Consider the following 12,902-nt stretch of genomic DNA (forward strand, 5'->3'; position numbering starts at 1 on the left):
CACAGCTTATAATTACATCTGAGCTCATGGTAAAATTGCTGTCTGATGTGAAAAAAATGCCACATTGAAATTCACCGTTGCAGTGATGGAAAAGGTTCGGGAGACAGGAGTGAGTTCACAGTGAAGGTCTGGACGTAAACTGGGAGATTTCAGTTTTATTTCGTCTCCTCAGCCCGCCATCGCTCCTCAGGTCCTCTCATTGTTTCCAGCATGTCGGCTACATGTGCTTGTCATTTGGCGCAGTAGTGAACAGTTACTCATATTATGTGGTCAGTGCTGTAATCAAAGGCCAGCCCACTAGGGCTGAGTAAACACACATCAGGGAATTACACTGCATCTCTTCCCCTACGTGACGAGGATAAACACAGTCTGCTCCCCGACTGCACACACACACACACACACACACACACACACACACACACACACTCTCACTCTCCGTCCATCTTTGTTGTGACTCCGGCGTGTTTCCTAGTTTGGGCACCATCGTTGCTTCGTTTCGAACGGGCCTGCTTACTCTCTCAGTAGACACACTCTCACACCCGACTTCTATTGAGAGTTGAATGCAGTCTGATCTGCTGTTGTTCGTTGGAGAATACAGCTCCAGGGCAGGCCACCCTCCTCCAGGCCTGGGCCAGACAGTGCAGCAATCTACACAGTTAGCCCTTTCATTGGGACAAACCTCCTCAAAGCCACTATTGCCTTCATAACCTGCCAAACCACCCAAGTGCAGAGGAGCAATTTAGCCGTGTTTGTTTTTGCCCTCTTACTGGACTACTGTGTTTTTGTAGCTCTTTTAAATAGGCCTGCCATCCAACAGCTACATTTGGATCCTGGAATTCCTCAATTTTTCCAGCTTTTGGGATGAAACAGCCGTTGAATCATACCTCACTTCAGTGGCTGCGCTTGCTAATTCCAAAATAAGCCGCTTTTAACGGACACCATCATGCCTTCGAGACCAGAGGTGGGAAGTAACAGAATACAAGTACTCGTGTTACTTTTTAATTTTACTCCCGATATTTGAACACAAATATCAGTACTTTCTACTCGTTTGCCTAAGCATTTGCGTCGTGATTTCACTGATTTCACCCCATCGGTGCATATCACACAGGGCACACGTAGCGAGATGAAACAACGTAAAAGACGTCACACGACAGAAACAGACAGAGAGTGGTATGGGGGTAAAGTTAGTCTCTTGTGTTTGTTGCTGCTCCGGACGCTTTCTCACCCCAAAATGTCAGTGTTTGACATCCTAGGAATGAACAATCAACTATCTGTTTGGTGCGTTCACAAACACTGATTCTACCTTTGAGTTTAAAAGTCTTTGAATTATATTAATATGATGTGAGGCTCTGTTTACTTTGCACAGAAACGGCTGGTAGAAATGTCCTTCAGAGGGAGCCTGTACTGTATTACTTTACTTGTGTAAAGGAGTTGAATCATTAATTCTACTTTTACCAGACTCTTATTTTACACCAGTATCTTTGCTTCTGCTGGAAGTAAAGAATTTGTGTGCTTTTGCCACCTCTGCTCGATACCGTACTTGTGCACCTATTTGAGTACCTCCACCTCCACCACCTCTGTGCACGCCCTTTCTGATGAGAGCTGACGCTGGCAGCCCCACTAACGAGCCGGGACCTTTATGAGTTGCGGACAGATCCCAGCAGCCTGTCCTGCGCTGATTTGAGGCGAGGTAATGAGAATAATGAGCAAAGAGTGCCGAGGCAGTCTGGCTCTTGTCCAACTGGGCCCCACTGCACCATGGGACACAGGACAGACAGGGCACAAGGGGCCCTCATTACCAGGTCTGTTCACCCTACAGGGAGAGCGGGAGCAGGGAGCAGAGAGGGAGAGCAGAGGGCAGCGATGATGATGGATGAGGGAGCAGCAGGGCGCTTGCAGTGGACAGGGCTGAAAGGCCGGAGTGAGGCTTGTGGTTAGAGGCTCAAGGTGTTGGCAGCGTGATAGACTTTGTCAACAAGAGTCTGAATGTATCCATACAGTACCTGACGGGATTGTACTTTTTTACACATGCACAGGAAATTTCTTCCGAGGTTTTTCAAAAACTTCCTATTGACTGAATCATTCACGAGCAGGAAATGAGGACGTGTGATTTATGTGTTTATAGAGCAACACGAGTTAAGGGAAGTTTGCGCTGAAACCTGCGACCAATAAGTCACACAGTGCATGAGAATGTGCAGATGCTGGATTATGTTTAGGAAAATGTCTGCATGATGGAAAACATATACACTATTATCACATTACGGTGAAGAATTCTCAGGGCAATTCATTACTTCTTGACTTGATAGTATCTGTTTTACAAAAAAGGGGGAGGCAGGCCACTCAGTCTTCGCCTGAGTCTCGCTGAAACCGACCTTGAAATCGCCTCTGCCATTCTGTGCAGCCAGGGGTTAGGAAATGGTCCAACTTAAACAACTTTACCATCTGACGGGGGGGGGAAGTGGAGCCGAGATGGCTAAAGATGGTATGGTGGCTGGAGAGAGAAAGCGAGAGGGGAAGGAGAGGAAGACGGAGGGAGGGAACGGAGGAAAGCGCACTCCTGCAGTTTGTCTTATATAAAGCTGAGGTTGTTTTTCTTAGCGGGAGATTAACATTATTTCCACACAGGCTAAGCAAATTACCTTAATGAGTGGGAACAAAGCAGAGGTGGGTAGCAGTATAGCATGTAAAAACAGTGGAGAATGTGTGGACATGGCAAGGAGCCCTCCTGTCTAGACTGGTCTGGGTAAGACAAGGTTCAGATTGTAGCAGGGAGCTAAGGCCAGCATGGGAGCCTCACTTCTCCCTCACAGAAAAAAGAAGTAAAAAAAAAAAAAAAGAACATTTGTGTTGGTGCATTTGCCCGCACACGCCATGGAGTGGCCCCCGGTTAGACAACGGTCACCTAATGAGAGTGCATGACATGAAGGGGTGGAGCAGGTGAGGAAGGGGTTAAGCGTGCTGGAGAGTGGAAACAGAAAGGGGGGTGCTGCTGGAGTTGATAGACTCCAGATGTGTCTTTCAGATAAACTGAAGGAACGGGGTGTGTTTGTATTGCAAGCCGAGCTCAGTCATGGCTCTGGGGGTTTATTGAAACAGCGAGCGAGCCCCCTCATAAGCCCATTACCAAATTGTACGCTTTATACGCCAGTAACTCTCTCGCGCGCACTCGTTCGGCAAACTTGATATGGTTTCAATGGCGTTTTTCCTCCAGAGGAACTTGAGCTTTCTCAAGCTTACTTCCCCCCACTTCCGTTTGTGTTCCTTCTCTGCTTTATTTTTGCATCTCCCCTCTCCCAGCTCTCTCGCCGTTCCTCCCCCTTCCCACTCTCTGCATGCTGTAGTCCACCTACTGGCAGAAAAGACACTCGCGATCATGAGTCTCCCTTTTCATTGATAATTTGAATGAAAGGCGTTTGTTCCTGTTTCCCTTCCAGCTATTAAGAGTGCATTGTTTCAGCCCAGTGTCGATTAACTTATTGGGAAAGAGACTTTTGGGTCGTTCACTACGAATGACTCAGTTTGACAGAATAAAACAGCATTCCTCCGCCTTTTGTCTCTTCAGAAAACTGTCACCACCGGCCCCGAGAAGCTTTGACTTTACATGATCATTAATCTGACGGACGGATATTATGATCGACTGTATGTCCCACTGAAGCCATAAACCGACTTTCATTGTTTCTCACTGCCGTGCATGCTGGTAGATCTCATGAAAGTTAACAGAGCTGCCTAAACAGGCATCGCTCCCGAAGCCAGAACTGAAGTCAATAACAGTCCGTGGTTCCAGAGTTTTCCTTGGCAGAATAATCTCCGGCCCTTCTTGCTGCAGACTATAGAAACATATAATCAGTTTAGGACATTTTACACATCAAGTGAAAGTGTATATTGCTATTTCTGTACATCTACATTTGGATCGAATGTTTATTTTACAGTTTCACAAGAGCAGAGTTGAGGGGCTAAAAGTAAAGGCACTGGTTGATCAGGTGGCTGTCGTCCAGACCTAAGAGGAAATATCCGAAGTATGCCTCCAAATGACAGCGATTTAGTACATTGAATAGAAAAGGTGGATCTTTGATCCTTCAGCTTCGTGGCTGCACCAAAGCAAGTAGTTTCCAGATGGACACAGACACAAAAAAGGTTGATTAGGTATTTCTAATCTGAGAGGAACCAGAAAAAAATAAAGAAAATAATCTGGGGAAGGGGCAGCAAAGCAGGAAATTAGTAGAAAAACAAGAGCTCGGCAGATCCCGGTTTCCTGTTTTGGGGGGAAGGCAGGAGTACGTTTGGGGCCTGTGTTACAGAGCCCCCATTGTGAGCAAGTGTGTTGAGGAGTGGGGAGGTGGGGTCTGCGGGGCCATACACAGGGCCGATTCTGCTCAGTACTGAATCCCCTAACCCACCTGCCCCTCCCTACAGGGGAAAGCTAGCTAGTAAAAAAAAAAAAAAAGTCGAAAAAGGAAACTGTAAAAATAAACGAGCAAGGGCCTCTTCTAGACACGCCAACCAGACAGGAAATGACACTCGGCACAAAAACGGTCTCCACTGACCTCTGTCAGGAACCAAGGTGCCTTTGCTTTCTTATTCCAACATACCTTTCATCCATCCATAGACACATATATTTGTTTTTGTCTTCGGGCAGTTGCTTTTTATTGCTTTGCATCAGAGATACGTATGAGTATAGAAATTGGCCCTGTAATGTCTTTCCATTAAAAATTTCCAGGAACAGGAAATTCTTGATTCCAGTCTAGCGATAATGAGTTGCCATCCCCTGGCCTCAGTCATTTTCCCAGCTACCTCCGGGGCCAGGGCCTAAACAATGTCAGTGGAGCACTCCAGTCCCCGCTGCTGTGCTCCTGATAATGGAGCACTCCACGTCTGGAGCGCTTTACAGGCCACGTCTTCATTATTACCCCCTTGCTGCCCTGCGAGCACGTCGCTCCTCTCCAGCCTGCATGGGGCCCAGGTGCTCATCCCTTATGCCCACAGAGAAATGACTCTTCAGAATGGCGGAGGACCAACCCCTATTGATCAGGAGGAGTTTTGTGCGGAAAAAAGACATTCTCAATGGCAGCCGCTGGTGTTAGGCCCAGCGGCAGCAGACAATGGCCCCTTCTGGGCTGGAAGCGAGGTTGAGTCTGTCACAGCCCAATCACACAGGCCACATGTGGTGAAGGGGATAAAGTAGTGCACTCCTGAGGTTAAGGAGCATAACTCAAAGAGGAAGACCTTGGTCACAACAATAACGTGTCACCACCAATCACGTAGCTTTTTGAAGAAGGACATGCTGCTACTGGAGAGAATAAAAAGTAATAGCTACAGCTGCAACTTTTAACCTTTTTAACTTTTTTCATGCTCAGCAGGCGAGGGGCTTTGAGCTATTTCTCATCTCAGCTATGATGCTCTCGCTTGGTGACAGCTGTTGTCATCAGTGTCAAGGCCACTGAGCTGTGAAGCTGTTGTCAGGGAGGGCACTGTCTACTGCAGAGGGCACGCAGACAAGTCATCGCCACAGTCTGAGGCCTGCTTTTAAAAGGAAAAGAAGTCGGATATACGTCTGAGAGTTGGGGGCGGGTGGCGAGCGGCTTCAGCAGAGATTTAGCCTCAGTTACGATTGTGAACGAGAGCTGACATTTGGGGCTACAGCAGAGAGAAGTGCCTTGCTACTGCTTCAACTCCTGTTGACTCGGGTGAGCTCCTCCACATTCCCCAGCTTGGTGATAAGAGAGTGTATCAGATGTAGTAGACTGATGATAGCCACACAAAAACGCCCTACTCTCTGAAGCGGAGAATAGAAGAGCAGACTGTAGGAAGTGCATATTTTCTCGAGTATTACCGTTGGTTTCTAGTTGAAAATTGATTGATAGTCTTTTCAGCCGGCTAGGTGTGTCACAAAACACGATGCTGCATAATCCTTTTAATAATTTGTTGATTTGTAGTTTGAGAGAGACAATATTGATCAGTGTTAGGGTATATCTAAGTCACATAATTGCAGGTGACAAGTGGTCTACATTAAGACGTGATTTCAACGACTTTAATGTTTCATATAAAATGTCATGAATATGGAACTATATAGGCAGAGAGCTGCCAACAAGAAGCTTGCAGGACATTGTGATGGGAGCAGTTTCACACATTAATATGAAGCTAAACTTTCACTTGCCGTTATTTAAATGTCTTTTCAGTGGGAAAAGGCTCTCTGGGATACTTGTTTTTATCACAACAAGCAAAAAGTTCATCTTCAGAGAGCTTGATGTGTGGCTCTCAGCACCTGTTTGATCGGCATGAACTCTCTCTCTCTTGTTCTATTTACCACCTGTGCAATATATAATGTGCTTAACCAATGTATTGCAAGACCAATATCATACCACCAGTTTAGATAAGACCTTTATTTTGTAAAGCAGTTTTACTGAAATGTAGATCTATTTTGCATAGAGAAACAAGTATTAAAGAGAGGACATGCTAAAATAAACAGACCTACAGTGCAGAAAAAAGGAAAATACTCCTGTGACAGGAGCGGTGGACAGTAAAAAACAAGGATGCAGCGGAATCAAATGTAGCCTATGTAAAGTATCCTCAAGCAGAGACCCAACCATTATAGTAAATGCTGGCAGTGCATGTTTTTACAGCGACAGATATATTGAAACTTCACATTTCTTTAGGTTCAGTTTTCCAGTTTATGTTGTGCTCTGGTTAGGTTTAGGCGCAAAAACTACATGGTTAGGGTCAGGAAAGGATCATGTTTTGGCTTAAAAAACCTACTTTGCCAAGAACACAGCTGGATTGTACAGACCTACCAACAAAGATATCTGCCTGACATTGTCCCGAAGTCTCCATGAAAATATTTCACTCTTACAAATGTTGAAACTCAGTCTAGATCTGTGGTCACTGGTTGGCAGCCTTCTTGCCTATAACTCCACCACCATACCCTCCACCTCAGTCAGGTCATTACCATGTAAACGTGAACGGGATATGACACATGTAGAAATATCAACATGGTACATAACCCATGACACGTAAAAACGGCTGTCGTTGTCAGCTCGCATCTGAAGGCCGTTGAAAGACAAGCATGAAAGTGAGATTTACAATCCTGATTTCTATCTACACAGAAATCAGGACATGGGTTCTTCCTCACGTGTCAGTTCTCTTTGTAATGCAAATGCGCGTTTGAGTGCGTATACATGGAGGTCAGTGTTACACAGCAAATCCCTGAGTGTGAAAAGGACAGACAGGGAGGGAGAGACAGTCATCAGAGAGAGGAAATAGTGGGCAGTGCCGCGTCTTTCATCGCTGCACTAATGAGCCCCGGGACACACAGACTGGAAACTGCAGTATTGTTCTCCCCCCCGCCCGGGTCAACAAATCCTATACAGCTACTGACACACAGAAACACATGTACATTCAGAGCAGGACATACAGGCGCACACAGATTACCACATACTATACACTGTAAGGCCACACACAAACGCTGGGGAGTATTCTCGGTCTCTGTCAGACACAGCAGCACCAAGATGATTTTTGTAACTTCTTGGTCAGAATCACGGAGGTGGAAACGTCTCCACCTTTTTAGAAAGTTGTTAAGTTGTTGCAAAGTTTTCTGCCTGACAAGCTGGCACGCTCTCAAAGAGCTCGGCTGAGCCTTCCAAGGCTGTCTGCTTTGAGACAAACACAACAGACCTCAGCCTTTTGGGCCGAGGCCAGACAGCTTTTGCTCCATCATTATAACCTGTCTCCCGTCTGTAATCCAGATATGAGCGATGGCCCGGCCAGAGCTTGGACCAACAGCAGAACCCCTGATCTCTGACTCTATCCCCGCCACACCGCACAATCTAATTCGCTACGGGAAGCCATTTTCTGAAACAATTTTCCTGCCCTAGTTTGATCAAAATAGCTCATCTCCTGGAAAGCAGACAAGACAATGGTTAGGAGATGCCTGAGGTTGTGCATGGTGTGAGGCAGCGCGGTCAAGAACAGCCCTGACAGATAATCTTTGCGGAAAGAAAGGAGCAGAAAGTCCCCTGAGGTCTTTGCCTACCACAGCGGCATCTTGGGCAGAAGTGAAACGGACAAAAAATGCAGCCACAGCAGTGATGCTTTTGAGCTCCTACTAGGAAATCCTCCTCTGCGACTGGTCCGATGGGAGCAGGCATTATTCATGCTGTAGCAACATGGATCACATTACAGTGCACATCGGCCTTGTCCCGCCGATAACCATCCGTCTTCTGACCTGCTTTAACCCCGCTATTCCCAGCTGGCCAATAAAAAACTTCTTGTATTCAAAATCCAGGGCAGGATAGCCGATGGAGAGGGGCATCTGGCTGAAGAGTTAAACACATGGGCGTGGGTACGGAATGGGAAGAGGGTGGAGAAAAGTGCAGCGGAGAGAATGAAATGACATCCTCAAAGGCAGTTAAGGGGATTAATATTTATGGTGTGTAAGTTTGTCTCGGGGAGAGTCATTTTGAAACGAGCAGAAAAAGCTTGCCCGCGGTTTTAGATCCCACTGATGTTTTATTTGGGCGACTATCTGCATCTTGCTTAACTCAAGCCCAGTTGGCTGATGGGATAAGATTTTCTTATCTGTGTGCAGAAATACCCTGCTGTGTCCCAGTGGAGGAGCCAGCTTTGGGAAATGTGTCTCCACTCCTCTTCTTTTGCAATTAAAGGAGTGTGCTTATTCTCTTTACCGCGAGAAGAAGATTGATTCAACTTTCAACGTTTCTTTATGTGGCAACTTTACATTTGTTTAGGTTGAATTTCTCTCTTGTCACTACGCAGTGTCTATGCTCAGGTACAGTTTAGGCACAGAGACCACTTGGTTAGGGTGGTCTCTGTGGTAATACCACGGGTTGGCTTTAAATACCTGTTTTGTCACCACGCTCACCGATGGAGATGGTCCGACTTCGCGTGAGAAATAGCCGGCGTTGGTCATCGCAAAAATATCTGCGTTTCTGACTCAACCTGCAGTTGGCTGTTTGTCAGCCTTGATGGCTGTTAATAACTTCCACCACCGTCCCCACATCCTGATGTGAAATTTTGCTAATAAGCATATAATGAGAACGTGATATGCCACGTTTGCTACAAATGTCAACCTCGGACATATCTGTGGTTTGAAGAAACATCAACTGCTAACATATCCTGTTGCCTGGGCTCAATGACCTACTGTAAAACTGAGACTTGTCTTCACACCGTTTTTGTGCAGACTAAAAGAATGAGATATATCATGTAATTCACAAAGCTTTAGAGGTGCTGGTAGCCGGAGCCACTACTCTGACCTTCACAGCGGCTCTTAAGAAACCTATAGGTGGCAATTTGGAGATGACGTCCATGTTTTATGCAGTCAGCGCTTAAAATAGAGCCAGGCAAGCAGCTCTTCCTTGTTTCCTGTCTTTTTGCGAGGCTAAGCTCCCCGCCCCAGCTACAACCCACTACACAGACAGAAAACTAACTCTCGGCAAGAATCCAACAAGTGCATTTCTCAAACTTTAGATCTATTCTTTTAAGACGACTAAGACAGCATCATCCCTGCGCGCATTCTCTCATTGACCTAATGTTTTCTCTCTCCCCAGGGACCTCAAACACAACTTAATCAGCACCATCATGCCTGGAGCCTTCCAAGGCCTGTCTGAGCTTCGGAAACTGTAAGTAGACATTAACATGATCCACATTCCATTTGGTTCAGAGCAGCAAACATATTAACGGAAATCATAAGTGCAGGCATGGAAATTCTGCATTCACTTGTTTGGTATGAGACAAATCGAGGAGTCGATACGCGCAGCATCGCTCGCCAGCTTCACAGTAGTTGTGGAGAGACACAGGCGCGCACGTACCCTCAAGTCTATCTTAAGCCGATTCTGTTTTGGCTGCTCATGCTTTAAATTGGGTCAGTAACACTTGGGTAAGGCCTCCTTAACCAAGTGCTACCGCTGATCCTTGTGGGGGCCATGCAATGTCATGTCTAGTGCCCACGATCCACCACTGTGGAAACCTCAGGGCCTCCTCACACGGCATTGGATGTGACAAGGCGTCTGTTTGCAGCCACTCGCTGCTCAGTCACTGTGCTTTAAGACACCGAGGTCTGGTTGCGGCGTGGGTCGGAGCTGATCGTCTGTGCTGCGCCGCGTGACTCCCCTTCCCTCCTCCCCCTACTTGTGTTTTCCCTGCAAGGTCTGGGGCTTCTCAAAACAAACAGGGGGAGATAAACACATGCTCTGGACAGCTCTCTGCTGGGTAGTGTCAGAGGTGCAACAGAGCAGATCCCTCTCTGACTGTGGCTATACATCACACTCAGAGGTGGACGGGAGAACAGGGGCCCTGCTTTTACCCCATCGGTGATAAACCTTCGTTGGGGTCCAACAGAGACGAGATAAGGGAAAGTGGCAGGGACTGTGGGCATGTTTGTTTAGATGGTGAGCTTTCTAAGTCCTCTAGCTACACAATACAAGAGGCAAGAAGACAAAGAAAGACTTTTATCATTATTTGTTTAATCATGAATGGGACCTGGAAGGGTTCTGCTCAGTTTCACTTGTATGCTGAGTATGTAGTGTTGGATCTGATATCACTAAAACAACACGAGTGTACCCAGAGTCAGGATATTACGATCTGTGGCTGAGTGACTAAGACGAGTAACATTTCTTTGTCTTTTCACACTTTCAGCGACCTTTCCAACAACCGCATTGGCTGCCTGACTGCCGACATGTTCCAGGGATTGACCAATCTCACTAAACTGTAAGCGACGGATTAACCAGTTCCAGTAATGATATTGCTCTTGATGAGTTGTTGAGTTCACTTTTTCATACATGACTTCTGCTAGGATCCTCTCTGGCAACATCATATCGACCTTGGATCCAGGGGTGTTTCAGGAGCTGCCGTCCCTTAAGCTAGTGTGAGTATTAGACGCCGTCGGCGCCAACACATTCACTCTCACAGCAAATCACTTCATATCTGAATAAAACAGTAAATATCGCAGATAAAGATAACATTTATTCTTTCAATTTGAATTTATTTCGCCCATGGCTTGCGCACAAGTTTGTAGAATGGCCGCAGAAAACCTCAAATAAACAATGAAGATGTATTCGCCATGAATTTATTTTGATTTGTATATTTTCTTTATCTCAGTCTTATTTGCAGATGAAAAACATAGTTGAGCTAATGCTGCCATAAATCAGATGATAATCTTCTCTGCAAACATTTCAAATGTGAACAAATACTTGCTTCTTCATGCAGCACTGCCAGTTCTTGCAGTACTATTGGTGACAGGCAATTCATTGCAGAGTGAAATCAGTCTTTAACATGTGACAGATAGAGTGTCGGGGTGGCTGTAATTCAACTTCACCATTTTTTTGCGATTAAGATTTGTATTTTTCCAACACTGGAGGTTAGCTTGAGGATGACAGCAAAACATCAGCCTTTACATACAGTTGATATACTTGACACTGGTAATTTTAACCATGTTAGCTGATACATTTCCACGGTGATGTCACTCAGTGGCAAAGTTGCATTGTGGGTAATGTAGGCGCCAGGTTTAGACAAGGAAGAAGAATACCTGGAATAAAAAAGCAATGTCTCTGGTTTTGCTCTATCGATCTCGTGATTAATTTTTTAATTGTCATTACAAAAGTCCAACAGTGTTAACATAAGATACGATAAGATTGTGCTTACATTACCCACAATTCAGCTCAGCCAATGAGTGACATCACTGGAGAATATTTATCAGATTACATGCTACTTCCTCTGGAGCCACAAAAGGTGTTATACTATTTTTTCACATATGCAGTAGTACTCTGCAAGACTTCAATAAGATAATAAAACCCTTTAATGTGTCAAAATGGTGTAGTCACCCTTTAACAAATATGCATCAAGCCAAGTATTTTTTGTCGTGTACATCTATGATATGTTGATCCTATAATGAGATATCACTGTATCTGAGCCATGCAGATTAAAAAAGTGAAAACGTTCTCACACCTCTCTCTCCAGAAACTTCAACTCGGACTACCTGACATGTGACTGCGGGTTGCGTTGGGTCCCGGGCTTCTTTCGCGGCAGCTCAGCCCGGTTGGGGGACGAAACCCTGTGTGCCTACCCCAGGAGCCTGAAGGGAAAGCCCCTGCGTGGACTGAGGGAAAGCCAGCTGAGCTGTGGTGAGAGCCTGGCTAGAATGAGACATATGAATGAGGCGGTTCACCGCTTTGTTGCAGAGAACATTGGCTTGGGGATGACAATGACAGTGCACTCATAGCAGTGCTCGAGCTCATCCCAGAACTTCTAAGAATTAGCAGACCAAAAGGGTGGAAAGAGACGCATCCCACCAGCTCAGCAGGGACATATTTCTAAAAGTATCAGTGAGATGTGTTGACAACTAATCCTGTGGGTTTTATTTACGAATTGCCACTGCCTGCATCCAATCTGCTCTAGAACAGCAGACTCATAATAGCTTCTGTGGAAACATTTAGCTGAGGTTTGGTAATGAGAGAGCAGCAGGAATAATTTAGAGTGATGTCTTGACGGTCACATCTGCATCTTTTCCCACCGTGTTGCTCAGACGGCCCTCTGGAGCTGCACACCCTGTCGCTGCTGCCGTCCCAGCGGCAGGTGGTCTTCAAAGGCGACCGGCTGCCCTTCCACTGCACCGCCGCCTTGGTGGACAAGATCACCACTTTGCACTGGCGTCACAATGGTCGGCTGGTGACCTCCGACCCAGAGATGGGCGTCCAGCTGGAGAACAGTGTGCTGCATGACTGCACCTTCATCACCAGGTACAGAAACTTAAATCACAATCTGACCGCCCCCTGAAGATGCCGTCTATACAAACATGTGTTTGTTCTTACCTTGAATTGATTCATTTGAAAAAGAAATATTTAACAAGTTATGACATTCATTGCAATTTGTGGTGGCAGTGTGTCATGACGAGA

The 12,902-nt window shown here is 46.0% G+C and overlaps 1 protein-coding gene across 2 annotated transcripts in view; it reads left to right on the forward strand.

Annotated features, from left to right (window-relative positions):
- Positions 1 to 12,902, forward strand: part of adgra2 (adhesion G protein-coupled receptor A2) — a 45,937-nt gene that overhangs the window by 26,104 nt on the left and 6,931 nt on the right. For both annotated transcript variants that reach the window (XM_030418226.1, XM_030418227.1), the window contains exons 3-7: positions 9,561 to 9,632; positions 10,648 to 10,719; positions 10,805 to 10,876; positions 11,968 to 12,131; positions 12,533 to 12,746. In XM_030418226.1, coding sequence (XP_030274086.1) covers positions 9,561 to 9,632; positions 10,648 to 10,719; positions 10,805 to 10,876; positions 11,968 to 12,131; positions 12,533 to 12,746 — 594 coding nt within the window. The remainder of the gene's footprint in view (positions 1 to 9,560; positions 9,633 to 10,647; positions 10,720 to 10,804; positions 10,877 to 11,967; positions 12,132 to 12,532; positions 12,747 to 12,902) is intronic.

This window comes from Sparus aurata, chromosome 5, assembly GCF_900880675.1.
Source record: "Sparus aurata chromosome 5, fSpaAur1.1, whole genome shotgun sequence".
NCBI lineage: Eukaryota > Metazoa > Chordata > Actinopteri > Spariformes > Sparidae > Sparus > Sparus aurata.